The 20,784-nt window shown below is 41.2% G+C and overlaps 2 protein-coding genes across 3 annotated transcripts; one reads left to right on the plus strand and one right to left on the minus strand.

Moving 5' to 3' along the window:
• Nucleotides 1-61: 61 nt before the first annotated feature.
• hgh1 (HGH1 homolog (S. cerevisiae)) lies at nt 62-10,316 on the plus strand. The gene is made up of 7 exons (XM_034058866.3): nt 62-346; nt 1,567-2,189; nt 4,426-4,526; nt 6,740-6,838; nt 7,227-7,318; nt 9,536-9,658; nt 9,741-10,316. Exons 2-7 carry the CDS (start codon nt 1,648-1,650, stop codon nt 9,957-9,959), a joined length of 1,176 nt encoding a protein of 391 aa, XP_033914757.1. The 5' UTR covers nt 62-346; nt 1,567-1,647; the 3' UTR covers nt 9,960-10,316.
• A 199-nt stretch (nt 10,317-10,515) lies between these two features.
• LOC117435760 (testis-specific serine/threonine-protein kinase 5-like) lies at nt 10,516-18,172 on the minus strand. Of its 2 annotated transcripts, XM_034059174.3 has the most exons (8): nt 17,827-18,151; nt 17,355-17,462; nt 14,278-14,480; nt 13,902-13,957; nt 13,158-13,290; nt 12,762-12,880; nt 11,224-11,406; nt 10,516-10,917 (listed from the first exon to the last, which is right to left on the minus strand). In XM_034059174.3, the coding sequence occupies exons 1-8, from the start codon at nt 18,025-18,027 to the stop codon at nt 10,589-10,591; spliced, it is 1,332 nt and encodes a 443-aa protein (XP_033915065.3). In that variant the 5' UTR covers nt 18,028-18,151; the 3' UTR covers nt 10,516-10,588. The 2 variants fall into 2 exon arrangements, with proteins under 2 accessions (XP_033915065.3, XP_058866409.1); XM_059010426.1 differs by lacking the exon at nt 17,355-17,462 and having other exon boundaries at nt 17,827-18,172.
• Nucleotides 18,173-20,784: the final 2,612 nt, after the last annotated feature.

Genomic DNA, 20,784 nt, shown 5'->3' on the forward strand with positions numbered 1-20,784 from the left:
TACATTTCCGCCTCAACCATGCCACTGGATCTTAATTCAAAGAAAGTAACTTAGAGAAAAGCAGTGTAAATACAATGGAAGACAGTATGTCTGGTGTTATGTTTACATGAGTTTGCTGCTGTTCGGCACTGTCGCCGCGCTTCAAACAAAGTTACCAGGCAGTTGCAACTTTATTATTCAACGTACACTCAAAAGCACTTCATTTCCCAGACGGCCCTGTCATAGCAGAGCGGTGCTTCTGCATTATGATTGATACAGGACCTGCCAATCTGAACTCGGACGGCACGTCCTGTAACACAGGATGTAGTTTAATGCCTGCAAGGAGCCATGTGGAGAGACGTGTGAGGTTTGTCTACATTAAATTCGCTATTATTTTATTTTAACTGGATAAAAACTAACTAATATCTACTTCAACGTTTTAAAATAATATATATATAATAGCCAAAAAAAGATATAATCCTATTTCAGATTTGAATACTAAAAACTGAAATGGTCGTATCACATTTTGTTTTTATTCCGTGGTAATTTTTCTGGTATCCGTAAGTTACTTTGTATTATAATAAAAAAGAACAAATCCTGACCAAGCTGGGATTTTTTCTGCATTCTTCTCTGGCTGGAGCAAGCTTTCTGTGTATGAGTTGCTGTTTTTCGTATGGTAAATCTCAAGTCTCATTCCGCACTGCCCAGCATCTCACAACGAACAGCCAGTCAGATCATTTTTTTTTTTTTTTCTTCTTCTTAGCAGACGCCCTTATCCAGGGCAACTTTCAATTGTTACAAGATATCACATTATTTTTTACATGCAATTACATTGTTATCTTTTTACACATTCTTTTTTCATACAATTACCCATTTATACAGTTGGGTTTTTACTGGAGCAATCTAGGTAAAGTACCTTGCTCAAGGGTACAGCAGCAGTGTCCCCATCTGGGATTGAACCCACGACTCTCCGGTCAAGAGTCCAGAGTCCTAACCACTGCCCCACACTGCTGCCCTATATGTGTTAAGACGTTTATACTTGTTGAAAAAAGCTCGTAGATTCGTGCCAATCAGAACTGGTATGGCACATCGTAGTTTTAACGGAAATTGATTAAGTGATATTTTAAGACCTAGATAGATGTCATTAGGTAAGGAAGTGAACTATATTAAAATGACTTATTTACAGTATATGGAGTAACTTGTGTTCTCCAGGTCATGTAAAATGTTTTGTGTGATATACTGATGGATGGATTTATACACAGAGATATCTTCCCCATAATAATCTTATACAAAAAAAATAAAAACGATGCTAAATAATGTTTACAAGATTCAATTTATCAAGTGGATAATGGAAGCGTTACACACTACAGCCTCCACTGTAATATTTCATCCCTTTGTTCATTAAAAGTCGAATATTTTAACAATGTAATGCAGTAATTAGCATAATTATAACTATTTTTTTTTTTTTTTTTTTTTTTAGTTTTTTTTTCAGTTTTTTGACCGTGTTTGATTTAGGAATTTGATGACTGTTAAATAAATCCCTTTGTATGAAACACATTAAAAGCTTACATTTCTGTCTTTTCCCAGCTGTCACTCTGCGATTCCCTGTTAAACTTAAAATAATAATAAAAAAAAAATACTGAAACGTTATTTAAAACAAACATAAACATGTTGGATGAAAAAGAAACGAAGGACCTCTTGAATTTCCTTAAACTGGACACACGGCCTGATTTAAAAGGACAGGCTACAGAGTATATCTTGGGCCTCACAGGGAACAAGGACAGCTGCAGGTACCTGGGTAGCAAGCCAGCTTTCTTAAAGGCCCTCCTGACCCTGACCAGGGACCCCTCTGTGGCTATCGTGAAAGACTGCTACCACACTCTGATCAACCTCTCTGCGGACACGACGGCACACGAAGCCCTGATAAAGGAAGCTAATGCACTGCCGCCCCTGCTTCACAACCTTCTGGACCCAGGCTACCTCTTTGCAGACCAAATCTGCACCATCTTGACCAACCTGTCCCGGAACAAAGAAACATGCAGAGAGGTGTTCAGAGCGATCCAGGACGAAGGGGTGGGCCTGGCTAGGATTGTAGAGGTTTTCTGTACTGAAGGGTACAATGAAAAGGCTTCTCTGCATTATCTGGGGCCCCTTCTTTCCAACCTGACCCAGCTCCCAGAGGCCAGACACTTCATACTGGATAAAGACAGGTTAGTAGTTATTAATTACAATGGCATTGTAGTTAAACCTTGGCACACCTGTGTAATTGTATTTGTAATTACCATGTCATTACTCAGTTACAGTTCAATTACACACCTTAACAAGCTTAGTCATTCACAGCTCCATGTTGTGTTTTACTTGTCATATTTTCATCCACTTTTAGTGAGCCCATTTATTTAAGAAAGACATTCTATAGTATGTTTCTGTATTTGTACCTGTAATCACGTCTGTATTGTAGCTGTTTGTTACTCTTTAGTGTAATTGTAATTAGAATTGCTGCAGCATATTTGTAACCAATTGTAATTGAACAAAATAGCATTGTAAATGCAATTTCAGCAAGCAATTGTGCTGTCATTGTAACTCTAATTCTAATTGACCCCCGGTCTGGTAGGACTGCGTGGATATTGATAAGCATTGTAGAATTTCTTGCTTAAAATATAATTTCGAAAGTGTAATTCAGTTATGCAACTATCTGGGTGTTTGATATGGAATTACCCAGGTAGTATCATGTTTTTAAAATACCAACTTGTGACTAATTCATTTCATAGGATTGTGACTTGTTCAATCTGCAGGTATCTGGATTGATAAGAACTCAGTGTCAGACAGCGCACAGGTGTGTGCTTCAGAGAACGCACAACCATTCCCCGGGCAGTGATGCTTCAATCACTGTGTTTCAGGTGTGTGCTTCAGAGAACGCACAACCATTCCCCAGCGCAGTAATGCTTCAATCACTGTGTTTCAGGTGTGTGCTTCAGAGAACGCACAACCATTCCCCGGGCAGTGATGCTTCAATCACTGTGTTTCAGGTGTGTGCTTCAGAGAACGCACAGCCGCTCCCCCGGGCAGTAATGCTTCAATCACTGTGTTTCAGGTGTGTGCTTCAGAGAACGCACAACCATTCCCCGGGCAGTGATGCTTCAATCACTGTGTTTCAGGTGTGTGCTTCAGAGAACGCACAGCCGCTCCCCAGCGCAGTAATGCTTCAATCACTGTGTTTCAGGTGTGTGCTTCAGAGAACGCACAACCATTCCCCAGCGCAGTAATGCTTCAATCACTGTGTTTCAGGTGTGTGCTTCAGAGAACGCACAACCATTCCCCGGGCAGTGATGCTTCAATCACTGTGTTTCAGGTGTGTGCTTCAGAGAACGCACAACCATTCCTCAGCGCAGTAATGCTTCAATCACTGTGTTTCAGGTGTGTGCTTCAGAGAACGCACAGCCGCTCCCCCGGGCAGTAATGCTTCAATCACTGTGTTTCAGGTGTGTGCTTCAGAGAACGCACAACCATTCCCCGGGCAGTGATGCTTCAATCACTGTGTTTCAGGTGTGTGCTTCAGAGAACGCACAACCATTCCCCAGCGCAGTAATGCTTCAATCACTGTGTTTCAGGTGTGTGCTTCAGAGAACGCACAACCATTCCCCGGGCAATGATGCTTCAATCACTGTGTTTCAGGTGTGTGCTTCAGAGAACGCACAACCATTCCCCGGGCAGTGATGCTTCAATCACTGTGTTTCAGGTGTGTGCTTCAGAGAACGCACAACCATTCCCCGGGCAGTGATGCTTCAATCACTGTGTTTCAGGTGTGTGCTTCAGAGAACGCACAACCATTCCCCAGCGCAGTAATGCTTCAATCACTGTGTTTCAGGTGTGTGCTTCAGAGAACGCACAACCATTCCCCAGCGCAGTAATGCTTCAATCACTGTGTTTCAGGTGTGTGCTTCAGAGAACGCACAACCATTCCCCAGCGCAGTAATGCTTCAATCACTGTGTTTCAGGTGTGTGCTTCAGAGAATGCACAACCATTCCCCGGGCAGTAATGCTTCAATCACTGTGTTTCAGGTGTGTGCTTCAGAGAATGCACAACCATTCCCCGGGCAGTAATGCTTCAATCACTGTGTTTCAGGTGTGTGCTTCAGAGAACGCACAACCATTCCCCAGCGCAGTAATGCTTCAATCACCGTGTTTCAGGTGTGTGCTTCAGAGAACGCACAACCATTCCCCAGCGCAGTAATGCTTCAATCACCGTGTTTCAGGTGTGTGCTTCAGAGAATGCACAACCATTCCCCGGGCAGTGATGCTTCAATCACTGTGTTTCAGGTGTGTGCTTCAGAGAACGCACAACCATTCCCCGGGCAGTAATGCTTCAATCACTGTGTTTCAGGTGTGTGCTTCAGAGAACGCACAACCATTCCCCAGCGCAGTAATGCTTCAATCACTGTGTTTCAGGTGTGTGCTTCAGAGACTCCTGCCTTTTACACAGTACGAAAGTTCTGCTGTGAAACGAGGGGGAGTAGTGGGAACGCTCAGAAACTGCTGCTTTGATTACTGTAAGTGATGTTTTCACACATTCAAATATTGGGTCGTAAATTTCACCAATTACATGGCAAGCTTGTTGAGTCCGACATATACAGTACAGTGCTCTACATTATACACACACACAGTACAGTGCTCTGCATTACACACACAGTACAGTCCTCTGCATTACACACACACACTACAGTGCTCTGCATTACACACACACACTACAGTGCTCTGCATTACACACACAGTACAGTCCTCTGCATTACACACACACACACACACACTACAGTGCTCTGCATTACACACACACACTACAGTGCTCTGCATTACACACACACAGTACAGTGCTCTGCATTACACACACACAGTACAGTGCTCTGCATTATACACACACACAGTACAGTGCTCTGCATTATACACACACAGTACAGTGCTCTGCATTATACACACGCAGTACAGAGCTCTGCATTATACACACACACAGTACAGTGCTCTGCATTATACACACACACTACAGTGCTCTGCATTATACACACACGCAGTACAGTGCTCTGCATTATACACACACACAGTACAGTGCTCTGCATTACACACACACAGTACAGTGCTCTGCATTATACACACACACACACAGTACAGTGCTCTGCATTATACACACACAGTACAGTGCTCTGCATTACACACACACACTACAGTGCTCTGCATTATACACACACGCAGTACAGTGCTCTGCATTATACACACACGCAGTACAGTGCTCTGCATTATACACACACAGTACAGTGCTCTGCATTATACACACACAGTACAGTGCTCTGCATTATACACACACTACAGTGCTCTGCATTACACACACAGTACAGTGCTCTGCATTATACACACACACTAGTGCTCTGCATTACACACACGCTACAGTGCTCTGCATTACACACACACACTACAGTGCTCTGCATTATACACACACGCAGTACAGTGCTCTGCATTATACACACACGCAGTACAGTGCTCTGCATTATACACACACGCAGTACAGTGCTCTGCATTATACACACACACTAGTGCTCTGCATTACACACACGCTACAGTGCTCTGCATTACACACACACACTACAGTGCTCTGCATTATACACACACGCAGTACAGTGCTCTGCATTATACACACACGCAGTACAGTGCTCTGCATTATACACACACGCAGTACAGTGCTCTGCATTATACACACACACAATACAGTGCTCTGCATTATACACACACACAGTACAGTGCTCTGCATTATACACACACAGTACAGTGCTCTGCATTATACACACACACAGTACAGTGCTCTGCATTACACACACACAGTACAGTGCTCTGCATTATACACACACACTACAGTGCTCTGCATTATACACACACACAGTACAGTGCTCTGCATTATACACACACAGTACAGTGCTCTGCATTATACACACACAGTACAGTGCTCTGCATTATACACACACACAGTACAGTGCTCTGCATTATACACACACACAGTACAGTGCTCTGCATTATACACACACACAGTACAGTGCTCTGCATTATACACACACACACAATACAGTGCTCTGCATTATACACACACAGTACAGTGCTCTGCATTATACACACACACAGTACAGTGCTCTGCATTATACACACACAGTACAGTGCTCTGCATTATACACACACACAGTACAGTGCTCTGCATTATACACACACAGTACAGTGCTCTGCATTATACACACACACAGTAGTGCTCTGCATTATACACACACAGTACAGTGCTCTGCATTATACACACAGTACAGTGCTCTGCATTACACACACACAGTACAGTGCTCTGCATTATACACACACACAGTACAGTGCTCTGCATTATACACACACACAGTACAGTGCTCTGCATTATACACACACACAGTACAGTGCTCTGCATTACACACACAGTACAGTGCTCTGCATTATACACACACACAGTACAGTGCTCTGCATTATACACACACACAGTACAGTGCTCTGCATTATACACACACACAGTACAGTGCTCTGCATTATACACACACACAGTACAGTGCTCTGCATTATACACACACACAGTACAGTGCTCTGCATTATACACACACACAGTACAGTGCTCTGCATTATACACACACACTACAGTGCTCTGCATTCAGACTTTCCTCAAGTCATTCTGTAGCCAGTTGCATGCAATGTTTTTTTTTTTTGTCCCCCCCAGCATGCCATGAGTGGTTGCTAAGTGATGCAGTGGATATTCTTCCTTTCCTGCTGTTGCCTTTGGCAGGTCCTGAGGAGCTGTCTGAGGAAGAGAACGAAGGTAGGGTAGAAGGCCCCTTTCCATCAGCATACGCGAGTGTCTTCCATGTTTATATACTCTACAGTGTAGAACTCTGAGTTTAGTGAGACTCACCTGAGCTTGTTACCTATACACTGTGGCTAATCAAGCTCTTAGTAAAACCTCTGCTGTACACATACAGTAGGATGTACTGTAACCTGATGTGTGACATGTTTGTATTTCTCTGGGGGGGAAATTATATATATATATATATATATATATATATATATATATATATATATATATGAAAATGTTTAGTTCAAAAGACTGATCATAAATAATGGTCAGTGATGCGATTGCCTTGGTTTAACCAGTTCGGATTGGAAGTGGATGTCGTTCCTCTAGATGACTTTCAAGCTTTCTGTCTCAGGGCTGCCAGTGGATCTGCAGTACCTGCCAGAAGACAAGAGGAGAGAAAAGGACCCAGACATCCGAAACATGCTCATAGAAACCATGCTGCTGGTGAGACACTTACACGTAAAGAATCAGAAAATACACAGGACCCAGACATCCGAAACATGCTCATAGAAACCGTGCTGCTGGTGAGACACTTACATGTAAAGAATCAGAAAATACACAGGACCCAGACATCCGAAACATGCTCATAGAAACCGTGCTGCTGGTGAGACACTTACACGTAAAGAATCAGAAAATACACAGGACCCAGACATCCGAAACATGCTCATAGAAACCGTGCTGCTGGTGAGACACTTACACGTAAAGAATCAGAAAATACACAGGACCCAGACATCCGAAACATGCTCATAGAAACCGTGCTGCTGGTGAGACACTTACACGTAAAGAATCAGAAAATACACAGGACCCAGACATCCGAAACATGCTCATAGAAACCGTGCTGCTGGTGAGACACTTACACGTAAAGAATCAGAAAATATGCTTGCGTCCTCACCATATGTCCCTTTAAGACATTAATAATAATAATAATAATAATAATAATAAACAAATCAATACTGTTTAACAGGTCATTTTGATCTGAAATGTTTAACGTTACTGTTAATATTTTATGTCCAAAAGCATTTGCCATCTACACAAAATCCAATACATTGCCAAACATTGCTTTTCCGTCCTCTCTTTCCTTTACTCCAAAAAATGACCAATCTTCATTTCAGATTCTTCCATTTTATTGAAATAAAAAAATTGTGTAGCTTTAATTTTGAAATCAGGAAAATGAAAATAAAATATTTGAACTGATGTGACTTGTCCAACGCAAATCCAGAGGCCAAAAGTTTGTATCCTAGCAACGCGCCGACGTTGCTACCTACCGTACTAATACTAATATAAGAGCATAACTATATAATCAATGTTTTAATGCAAACTGGCAATGGGAGACTTTAAACTGGGCTCTAATTGAATGCATTGATTCACCTATATGCAGTCGAAGCTCGGGAAATTTAAGGACAGGTGATCAATAATCAATGCATCGATTAATTGTTACATCTTTACTTTGAATGGTAATGTATATGTTAAAATTAGACCAAGAGAACATGGGAAGATTTGAGCTTTGGAAGTGTCCACTTTTTTAAATTTGACGAAGAGATTTTTCATCCTGAAATGCTTTGTTAACCTGAGAGTAAGAGAAGGTAGACCAAGATTAGCAAGACTGACAGGGACATTATGCTAAGATGCAAAAATATATAGAAATAAATCTGCAACAGTGATGCTGTAATTAAATATATTAACTGATAAGCAATGTTTTCAATGGGCTCATCCAGTTGATATTTTGGAAGTGCGCTCATTAATACCAGCAACAGAGCTCTACCTCAGCATGAGCTGTCAAACAGCAACATATCTCCACAACTTGACAAAGAAAATCCCTCCAGAGGCCTTTACGTCCAGTAAAAATCGGGAAAATCCAAGAGAAACCCACGTTTCAGACATCGAAACTACCTCAGAAACGATTTCCATGAGGGAGTCACCGTAAACATCTATAAATCGGCTACCTGAAAAATCTCTCATCCACAGACAAAGATGCTTTGTAATACACTCTGATTCTGACTGAAGGTAAGCCACTTCTCACAAAAAGGTACGCAGAAATGTCAGCAAACACAAACACCATCAGAACAAACAAGTGAACATAACAATGGCAAAATAGTTGTATATATTTAAAAAAATGTTAAAGCGTCTAATTTTAACACGCTCCCTAACCTTTTTTTTCACCAATTTGAAAACGTTCCCACAGAAACCTGACAGCAAAAAAAAATTCAGCTCCATAACACCTGAAAAACCACAGGAAACTTGCTGTTTTAAAGTTACAAGTTTAAACTGTTCACTTTGGTTGCAGTCGTGTTATCACTCCTACTCCAGACGGACGATTGCAGTTGCGTTTTTTTCTGTACTGTCTCGCATAATGCAAACCTTATTTAAAATGTTGTTCAAGTTCTCAAAGTTGTTAGTATTTTAATTAGAATTATGTACGCAGGTCACTCTCTGTCTAATAACTCACTGACATAAACCAAGAAGAGCAAGCCCCCACCAACAAGCAACACAGAACTTAAGAACTCTGGCAGGAAAAAATTGCTCAGCAGATTATAAAAAATACTGCATGTGGTAGACTTCTGGCAGTGTGCTGTTGGAGAATGTGAATAGAGAAATCTTAGTGATCATGACTGCCGTGCTGCCCAGACATCTCAAACATAATGATTTTTTTTACCGCTCAAGTTGACATCGACGAAGGCAGGCCGTCAGATTCTGAAGAAGAAGAATGTCTACCCCATCATGAGGGAGTTCCACAAGTGGGAGAAGGAACCGGATGTCATCGTGTCCTGTGAGAAACTAGTGCAGGTAAAGAAGCAGCCCTACCAAGAGCCCTGTAACACACCACTGCCAATACAAGAGAAGTAACAGATTTGAAATGTTATTGCAGGTTCTGATTGGGGATGAACCGGAAACAGGAATGGAGAATCTGATGGAAGTTAACATTCCGGAGGACGTGGAGAAAAAGTTCCAGGCTCTGGATGCAGAGGAGCGGAAACAGATTGAAAAAGAGAGGGAGGAGCTGTTAAGGAGTGAAGCTGAAGGGAAAGCAGAGGTAGGGAGCAGTGAAGCAAAGAGGGAATGCAGCGGTGAAGCACTGGGGCGCTGAGGACTTCGGAGGCACATTAAAGACTAAAGCATGCATTGTTAGAGATGGATACCCCCAAATAATTAAGTCGCTGATAATAAATATTTTCTTTACCATGTTACAACAACAAAAGTCTTTCAGAGATCGTAGACATTTAGTCGCAGAGCAACAAAGAGCTGTTGGAAACTGTTGATGCTAATTTTTTTGTGCATTAAAAAAAACCCAGTAATGAAGTAGTTTACTGACTGACCTGGATTGTTACCTAGATTAGCACCAAATGGAGCTGTAAATTTACCTGCAATTCTATCCTCAAATGAAATATGTATTCCATCAGATTAAATTGTGTGTGCTGAATAAGGCATTTACATTTTAGAAACACGTTTCATGAACTTTTGTGGTCTTTTCTGTGATCAACTCAATTCTAGTAATTATTAGTTAAGAAAATTGAGTCAGTGTACTGAAGCATGAATCTAGCTTTTGTAGCAAACTCATTATAGATTTGGATCCAAATCCACATCGCTTGTGGATTATGATATGTGCTTGGATGTTTTTATCCCAGAAAACAAGAACAACAGAAACCTAGAAATGTCTTTTTATTTTTATTTGGGTTGGTCAGATTGAGTGTGAAAGCGTGAGAGAATTTTCCTGGACTATCTGAGATTTCCAGAGGAGCCTGTGTGTTTGGTGGGCTTGTGGAAGGGCTGGGGGTCTGAGGGGGGCCTCGGTCTGCTCATGAAGAGCCTGTTGGGGTTATCGGACTGGTGGGCTGACCGCAGATGCAGACGGCTTTGGGGTTTGACCCCCAGCCTTTGCGAGTTTACTTCGGCGTTCCTCTCTGCATCTCGCTCATGCTGCCCGACATTCTTCCCAGTCACACTGCAGGCTGTGTGTCTGTGACTAACGAACTCTGGGAAGCAGTTAGGAATATCACACGCCTTCCTTCTGTGGGGCAGCGTCGAGACAGGCGTGGTTCCAGTATCTAAGAGAGAAAGGGTCTGTCAGTGTGCAGTCGTCAAAAAAAGGCCCTTTTAATTATCATCAGTTTTCATACTATCTCACACAAGAGGATTAAACATTTGGTTCTGAGAGATGCACTTGGTAGGCCCATGTGTCTAAAGTAAAAGCAGTTTAAGGCTTTATTTTTCAGTCATCAATTCTATTAGACTCTTTACAATTAAAGTTTAAACTGTAAAGCAAAACAAACATTGCTATATTGTACCTTTATTTGAACGAGTACCAAAAGGTTAATAATGGAAAAAAAAAAAAACCTGGATGAAATTCTTACCTCCTCTGCTTTCTTTGGCTTTCTTCCCTTGGCAGTAGGTCTTGCCCTGGCTGGTGTATCCATGCAGCACATTGTAAACAAACGGCGCGGCTGAACTTATCCAGGGGTGTGCGGCCATTTGTCCCAAATTGAGTCTAGCGGAGGGCCTCCACTGCAACAGCTTCCTGATCAGATCTTCACAGCCTGGCAGAGACATTCACACACACTTCACCACTGCAGGGGGTTGGCATTGCTCCGCAGTCTGGGTGGTGTACTGTTAGCTTGACTAGCTTACACCCATGCCTATGTGCAGGTCTTTTTAAATTTTATAATCGGTCACCAATCTCCCTCCCGATCTGTGAGGGCGCTGTATAAGTGTGCCTCCTGCCGGCCATCCAGGAAGGGGGTCGGAGTCACAATACCAGAAGTCATTGCCTTAATACGGTAGGTGATGTGGCAGTCATGGATTGGAGGATACGTGATTGCACTATCAACAGAAAGGGGCGTGACTGAGGGCATGTTGGGATGTGACAAAGCGATCTGTTCCTTTGTTATGGTTTTACGAAAGGACCAGGAAGGTGTAAAAGCGAACCGTGAGTTTACGTGCTGTTGTAGTCTAATAATTGTTACTTGTTTGTTATTGTTAGACGGCTAATCGCCGGGAGCTGTCGCCATGAGGCCAGCTCTACACCCGGACACCTGTTTTCTTTTTCCAGATGATTTAATAAGATACCGTAAATGGGGAAACCTCTGTTTTCTGTCTGTTTTTTATATTGCCCATTAACCCCACTGGGACCCCTATTTTATTATTATTTTAAGTTTTACTAACTATATTGGTATCCATGAATAGATAATAGAGGACTCTAAAAACTCAGACACTCTGTACTGAGTCCACTAGGGGGGGAGTGGTGATGCTTGATGTTACCACATCAAGAGGGATGCTCAGCATATTGGACGCCTTATAAATTATAAGGGTACACAAAGCATCTTGTAGTAAAGAAAGCAAAATAAATATGAAATGCATAGCATAAGCATGAGAAACTGCAGGATTCCAATGGGACATTTATAAGGGTACAACTGGAAAAAAAATAACAGGCGAGTACGACATTGGTGACAGGGTTAACACTAAAGGGTGATTGTAAAGTGGGCCACTCTGCAATGTTGCAGTGGATAAACCGTTCGCTATAGAGCTTAGAAACTTGCCAGGTACCATACTATTGCCAATATACTGTAAGCACAGATATAGGCACATTATTGTTGTTTTTAATATCCAGTTTTGGATTGAAATGCATTCTGCTTCAACTTTTCCCACACAAGCTTGTATTGCCGATAATAGGGTAAGGGTTCCAAAATCGAAATCACATTTAAATGAAAACAGCAGCGTAGAAAAGCGGGGGGCTCCTGAGTGGCACATCCAGTAAAGACGCACTTTATTAATACAGTGCATTAAATAACTTAACATTAAATCTGATTATTCTCAATTACTTTAGCATCTCTGCACCTGTATTGGTGTGCTCACATTTTATACACTGCTTTCGTTACGACGCATAGCTCAGTACCTGGAGAGACTGGGTGATGGAAGTGAATACCATCATGTCTGATCCGCTGCAGCAGCTTGTGTGGGTGACTCTCGTGGAAAGGCAGCTTCCCCGTCACCATGGCGAAGAGAATCACTCCTCTGTGAAAAAAACACACCTGGTTAAACTGTCTTGGTGTACAGTAACAGCAGTGAATGATTAAAAACAGCTGTCCAGATGTTAGCTTAAGACTCTTTATGAATGCAAGACTGTTATTGTACTGTCTATCACACTGCCACGTTTTTTTTAGGGGTCGTCTGGTCCCAGGGGTGCGATATGGTAACAAAACATTTTTAAAGCAGTGGAAATCATGCTAAACTATGAAACCGAAGAAACGGAAAAGATGATGTAAACATAAGACTTGCACTACCTACTTACAGACTCCAGAGCTCTGCCTGCTCTCCGTTGTACTTCCTAGCAAGTAGTATTTCAGGCGCAGTGTAGGCCACTGAGCCGCAGAATGTGCTCATTAGAGCACTCTTGTCGGTGTTCTTGTTAGCAAAGCCGAAATCTGCAGAGGCAAAAACCGCTGATTCAGTAATATCTGTGGTTGGGGGTCAGAAGGTGATAACTACGTATTATTTAACAATTTTGATGCTGCTGTTCATGTACTTTAAACTACAAAAAAAGTTCCTTTGACTTTCATACTTTGACAAATGTATTTGGGCAATCAACATATTTCGTATGAAACCCACTTGTTGCTAATTATTGACAATTATCATGATTGAAAACCAGCACATGATAATAATTATAGAATAAATACATACATAATCATCAAGTGCTGAAAAATACATCTCTTCACAAAACTTTTCCCTGCGCTTTATCTAAACTGCTGTTTAAAATGTGTGTTTGCAAATTCCATAAGGTTTGATAAATACAAAAGTTATTGTATTTAAGGACATTAGCCTATATAGTCTTTAAACAAAAGTGATTGTAATTGTAGTTCCCCTTTCCCTGTTTCTTCCCTGTCCTAAATAGTGTAGTGCAAATCAGGTAGCTGCATGTTCCCCTTCGTCATCTGCTTTTAGGTCTGGTGAGAAGGACAGCTCTACTTTGGTGCCTTCAGCACAAAAAGGGCAACCACCTTGAAAAACGATGCTCACAAAATCATGCTTTCTTTACCTGTCAGTTTTACAAATCCTTGGCCATCTAATAAAATATTTTCACACTTCAAGTCCCTGAAAAATAGAAGAAAAAAGATGTATATTACAGACCTCAACATGGGCCACCAACAACACATATAGTGTGGGCTCAGACTATGCAACTGTGAATCACCTAGCCCAACCCCAAACAATACATCTATTAACACATGTAGTGTGGGCTCAGACTATGAAGACTTGATGTTACTTTACCTGTGTATTATCAACACATCTGATAACACATATAGTGCAATACTCCGAGTATGAAGACTTGATGTTGCTTGACCTGTGTATTATCAATACATCTAATAACACATATAGTGCAATACTCAGACTACGAACACTTGATGTTGATTGACCTGTGTACAATGTGGTTGTTGTGGCAGTGTGCCACGGCACTGATGATCTGCTTGAATATGATGCGGGCATCGTCTTCATCAAGCCCCGGATTGCCCCTGCAGCTCGACACTGCGTTCACGTACTCCAGTAAGTCTCCGTGCGATGCCAGCTCCAGCACCAGGTAAAAGTGCCCGGAAGAACGAAACGTCTCATACAGCTGAATCTGGGGAAGAGATCTTTACTCAATGATCTTGAACAAGCTGCTTACATTACAGTACCAGGATCGCCAAAATAAAAACATCAATAATCGTATGTTTTGTACAGTAATTAGTGGAATTAAAGGGGTAGTACTTTACATTAAGTGCCTCTAATTACTCTGTATTATTACACATAATTATAATGTTATAATGCATAGTTATAATATGCTTAATGTATAAATGTTTTTTTCACAATATATTTAAGTACACAATTGCATCAGAAAAGGTTTAGGGTTAGGGATAGGGTTATATCATGCAAAAATCTTTACACATCAAGAACATTGTAACTATGCATAATAACACTGTAAATATGTATTTGGGTTATAAAGCCATTTCTAAGGCTCTGGGGCACCACCGAACCACAGTCAGAGCCATATTGTCCAAATGGAGAAAGATTGGGACAGTAGTGAATCTTCCCAGGAGTGGCCGTCCTGCCAAAATCTCTCCAAGAGCAAGGCGTAAAATCGTCCAGGAAGTCACAAAGAACCCTAGAACAACATCCAGGGATCTGCAGACCTCTCTCGCCTCGGCTAAGGTTAGTGTTCATGACTCCACCATCAGAAAAATCTGGGCAAAAATAGGATTCATGGCAGAGTAGCAAGGCGGAAACTATTGCTCACGAAGAAGAACATGAATGCTTGTCTCAAGTTTGCCAAAAAGCACCTGGATGATCCTCAAGAGTTCTGGAACAATGTTCTATGGACAGATGAGTCAAAAGTGGAACTTTTTGGTCCACATGGGCCCCATTATGTCTGGCGAAAACCAAACACTGCATTCCACAGTAAGAACCTCATACCAACGGTCAAGCATGGTGGTGGTAGTGTCATGGTTTGGGGATGCTTTGTTGCATCAGGACGTGGACGACTTGCCATCATTGAAGGAACCATGAATTCTGCTCTGTATCAGAGAATTCTACAGGAGAATGTCAGGCTATCCGTCCGTGAGCTGAAACTGAAGCGCAGCTGGGTCATGCAGCAAGACAATGATCCGAAACACACAAGCAAGTCTACATCAGAATGGTTGAAGAACAACAAATTTAAAGTTTTGGAATGGCCTAGTCAGAGTCCAGACCTAAACCCCATTGAGATGTTGTGGCAGGACCTGAACTGAGCAGCTCATGCTCAAAAATCCACAAATGTCACTGAGTTGAAGCAGTTCTGCATGGAGGAGTGGGCCAAAATTCCTCCATGGCGCTGTGAGAGACTAATCAATAACTACAGGAAGCGTTTGGTTGGAGTTATTGCTGCTAAAGGTGGCGTAACCAGTTATTGAGTCTAAGGGGGCGATTACTTTTTCACACGGGGGCATTGGGTGTTGCATAACTTTCTTTAATAAATAAATGAAATATGTATCACATTTTTGTGTTATTTGTTCACTCAGGGTCCCTTTTATCCAATATTAGGTTTTGGTTGAATAACATTCAGTGTCAAAAATATGCAAAAATGCAGAAAATCAGACGGGGGGAATACTTTTTCACGGCACTGTACATGTTAAGCATAGTGATCAACGTTTTCTTTTGTTGTGATCCTAGTATTTTCTGTTATGAGGACTAATAAATGAAAACCAAAATGGTGAGGTGTTTTTTTTCTTTGTACAATGCCCCCTTTTATAAAACATTTTGAAAAGTTTATTTAAGTTAAATGTGAGTTTTTACTTAAGTGCACATCTAAAAAAAAGGCAGAAGTAACCCACAGTAATGATATTACTTTATGAAAATGTGTCTTTTGCCACTTTGTTTATTGTGCAGAAACCACAATACCAGGGATAATAAGAAGTCTACTTTTATACTGTTTCTGCCTGAAAAATATATATCTGGAATACAGCATAGTAATGAATCTAATCAGAAATACAACAGAGATGTTGTAAGATAACTAATAAATACAAAATAAATCAAAGAAACAGGGATATATGTTCTAATCCAAGGCTATCACTGTAGCATGGCCAGGTCCTGTGGTAAGTGAGTACCCAGGGTCTGGAAAGTATGGGGATGATTGCTTAGAATAATATGGAGATTAAAATCAAGTACATCATTAGTAGCAGTAGTGCCTGTTACATAATACATTTGAGGGGTATGTTTGACTTAATTTTTTCATAGCACAGTTGTTTTTTTATACCATTTTTTATAACATATCTTGAAACAAAACTCCCTCTCTACAGCAGTTACTGCACAGTGTAATATTACTTAATGCTTGTCATTTAAGGTTTAACTGAAGTGTTATATTACAGTACATGTCTGAGTGATACAAGCAGAGGGGACAAAGCTTGCAGTATTTTCAGCTTCTTTGTTTATGGTGAATTTGTTATAATTGTTCAGTTATTTTTAAGGCTTATTTTGGATTCATAAATGTACCGTGTACCAATATGTATACTTTTTAAAGTAAGTATTCATTGGCACTCAAATTGTCTCAATTTTTAAAATGTTTACACCTGGCTGTGCATTTGAGTACCTGCACTTTTTGTTGTGAATTTCACCCCTGAGCTATACCAAATGTACCCATACCAGTTGCATTGCATTGCTAATCTGTGCTAGTAAGGTACTACAGCGGTAACGTTTTGGAATTTTGACATGCCAGTGGCATCACAATCATACTACAGTACAAAACAATAAACAACAGTAATCCAAAATATAATGTAGAACCCGCAGGAAATCACGCGAAGTTGACAAACGTTTTGGATCTGGTCTATCACTGTACTACAGTGTACTAATGTGGGCACTAACCAAAACGTTTGTCTACTTGACTTAGGTTCATATATTTAATTTATTCCTAAATAAAGTATAGTAAAAGCAATACGGTATTTCACAGCGCTGCTGTGAAATCTGAGAAAACTGTGAAACCTACCACGCACGGGTGTTTGTAAGTGGCATTTAAAGCACAGATTTCTCTGTTCAGGAACTTTCTAGAAAATGCTGGAGGAGCTTCTGAAACTGGTATAATCTTGATTGCAACCTGGAAGACAAAAATGTGCGCAGTAATAGGTGCAGAGTGGCCATGTGACTTAAGCTGTGCTGCATATCAGAAATACTGTCGCTTACAAGACAGTGAAAATACAATTTTACACACAAATCACTGCAGAGAAACACGTCTACATTATTAAGGGATAGATCGCACCAGTTAGTTTAGGTGTCGTAATACAGTTTGTACACAACTAGAAATTCACCATCTGTGCAGGCTGCAACACTGAACAGTACTGCATGAACAAAACACAGGGTTATTTTTCAGGTAACCGCTAAGTTATCGTATCTATATTTAAAAAGTCGCAATGCTCTCTATTGCTTTCTGAATGTCTCTGGCTACGTTACCACTTATTTACCATGTTATGGTTCTTAGTCCTGAGGTCCGTGGCCAGCTTATAGTTCTGGCAGATCTTATCCGGTGTTGCATACCCAAGGTAAACTTTCGAGAATGCTCCCGTGCCGATTTTCACAGAGGAGAGAAGGTATCCGTTCTCCCGGCATACACCGGCCTTTTCATTCAGACTCTTCTTCACGTTTTTGGTTTTGGCGCAGCTCATATTGAAATACTCACATCTCAAATCCAGGTGTACATAGCCACATCTTTTTAATTTTAAAGTTCAACATGTTGCTTTTTCATATATTTTACTAAACAAAAAACAAAAACAAAAAAAGAAAACCGAACAACGCAAATATCCTAGGTAACTTTTTTTTCTTCTTTGCTTTCATCATCTTATATATAATGTGGTTTTTGCGTTATCTTCTGATTTGTAAAACACTTTGGTGTTAACTGACATAGCCTATAACTGTTTTGGGGTGGTTTCCATGGAGCTGTAGAACAGGAAGACAAAGATAGTCTAGAACAAAATGGAAAAAGGGATTCTAGAACAGTAGAACATTTTATAATGCAATGTTTTCTTTTATTAACACAAATAGTGCATTGAATGCAAATTACATTATTATTATTATTATTATTATTATTATTATTATTATTATTATTATTATTATATGCAGGAATATTTGTTTTAGTTTTATTACATGTTGATGTTTCCATCTAGTGTTCTTGACTTGAACTGCAATGCCACGGATACTACAGTACAGTAGAACAATATACAGTATAGAGAGGTACAGCTGCACAAGTTTATTATCCTTTTAAACCCTTGACATGCTGTCTTATGTGGGTATTTTAGTTTGTACACCTGAGGGATTGCATAACAGTAGGGTGAGAATATATATATATATATATATATATATATATATATATATATATAGACCCCAAGTTAAGTATCCAGCTAACTTAGGTAATATCAAACTGGTCAGCACCTTGCCTTCTGTCACTTTAGCCTTACACAGAAGTATGTAGAAAACCAATTGCTGAAAGGTTAAACATACACAGCTATTTAGGTCTCTGTTTCCATTAGTCTCAAAAGGGACCTGTGCTTCAGGTGTTTACTCAGCTGTGCACACTCAGCTGAAAAAAAACACTGAAGTACCTTACCCAGTAAAGATTAGATTGGACACATTTTGGGGAGCTTCAGCAAATGCTTAATCACTGATAATATTTTTAAGATGAGCATTTCTGGTATCAACAACAGCTGCTGTGTGGAGGACTGGAGTAGTCACTGGGAGCTCACCCTGCTGTGTGTAGACTGGAGCAGTCACTGGGAGAGCACCCTGCTGTGTGTAGGACTGGAGCAGTCACTGGGAGAGCACCCTGCTGTGTGTAGGACTGGAGCAGTCACTGGGAGCGCACCCTGCTGTGTGTAGGACTGGAGCAGTCACTGGGAGCTCACCACAGCTACTCACGGCTGTGGTTTACTGTGGAGGTGTTCTCAGTTGGCCCTCGTTGGACCTGGATATTGCACTTCATAGTGGCACGGCTGTGGTTTACTGTGGAGGTGTTCTCAGTTGGCTCTCGTTGTACCTGGATATGCACTTCATAGTGGCACGGCTGTGGTTTACTGTGGAGGTGTTCTCAGTTGGCCCTCGTTGGACCTGGATATTGCACTTCATAGTGGCACGGCTGTGGTTTACTGTGGAGGTGTTCTCAGTTGGCCCTCGTTGGACCTGGATATTGCACTTCGTAGTGGCACGGCTGTGGTTTACTGTGGAGGTGTTCTCAGTTGGCCCTCGTTGGACCTGGATATTGCACTTCATAGTGGCACGGCTGTGGTTTACTGTGGAGGTGTTCTCAGTTGGCCCTCGTTGGACCTGGATATTGCACTTCATAGTGGCACGGCTGTGGTTTACTGTGGAGGTGTTCTCAGTTGGCCCTCGTTGGACCTGGATATTGCACTTCATAGTGGCACGGCTGTGGTTTACTGTGGAGGTGTTCTCAGTTGGCCCTCGTTGGACCTGGATATTGCACTTCATAGTGGCACGGCTGTGGTTTACTGTGGAGGTGTTCTCAGTTGGCCCTCGTTGGACCTGGATATTGCACTTCATAGTGGCACGGCTGTGATTTACTGTGGAGGTGTTCTCAGTTGGCCCTCGTTGGACCTGGATATTGCACTTCATAGTGGCACGGCTGTGGTTTACTTTGGAGCCGTTCCCAGGAAGATTTGCTCAGTTCCTTGTAAATCTTACCCCTTTTTCTGGCCACTTCATTCATGCTTACCCTTAGAATAACAGATTATTATGAAATGTCACAGTGATTTTGTTCATAAAAGTTCATGACTGGGAAAGCATCGTCAGGGAACAAGAGACACTATGTGCTTCCTTTTCCTTAACGTATCGAGTGAGAATCAGCTCTGAAATGCCTTCAGTGCTCTCTGGTGAAGGAATGGTCGCTCCACTGGAGTCGATCTGCTGGTAGGTCCTTTAACTGTTTATTATGAAGGCACTTGAAAACAATTGCAGGTGCAGCTGCCCAGAGTTTTATATTTTAAAACAGTGTACCACCCTTGGAGTGTAAGGGGTAGAAGTGGGTTGCAAATTGACCATTTGTGTTACATAAGTGCAATGCCACTGCAATATCGGTTTTCAATCTGATTTGTAATCAATGGGACATGGACAGGTCAGTGTTTCTGCTGATCACACTGCTGTAAACACTGTCTATCATTAATATCTACATCTGGTGTGATGTTTGCTGACTACAGTAATTGTGTTTGAATTTTTTTTGTGCTCTTTTGCCCTAAGACTGAATCTGATTAACTAAAATTGACAGATAAACCTACACAAATGGACCAAGACATAATTTAAATCATGAAATAACAAGTCATTGTAGTGTTTGAGCAAAGCATTGCTAACATTTCTGTTAATTCTTCAGACCTTTTTGTTTCTTGTTTTGCTTTATCGCCCGACAAAAAAAAAAGAGA

Source organism: Acipenser ruthenus, chromosome 3 (genome assembly GCF_902713425.1).
Source record: "Acipenser ruthenus chromosome 3, fAciRut3.2 maternal haplotype, whole genome shotgun sequence".
NCBI classification, from domain to species: Eukaryota; Metazoa; Chordata; class Actinopteri; order Acipenseriformes; family Acipenseridae; genus Acipenser; species Acipenser ruthenus.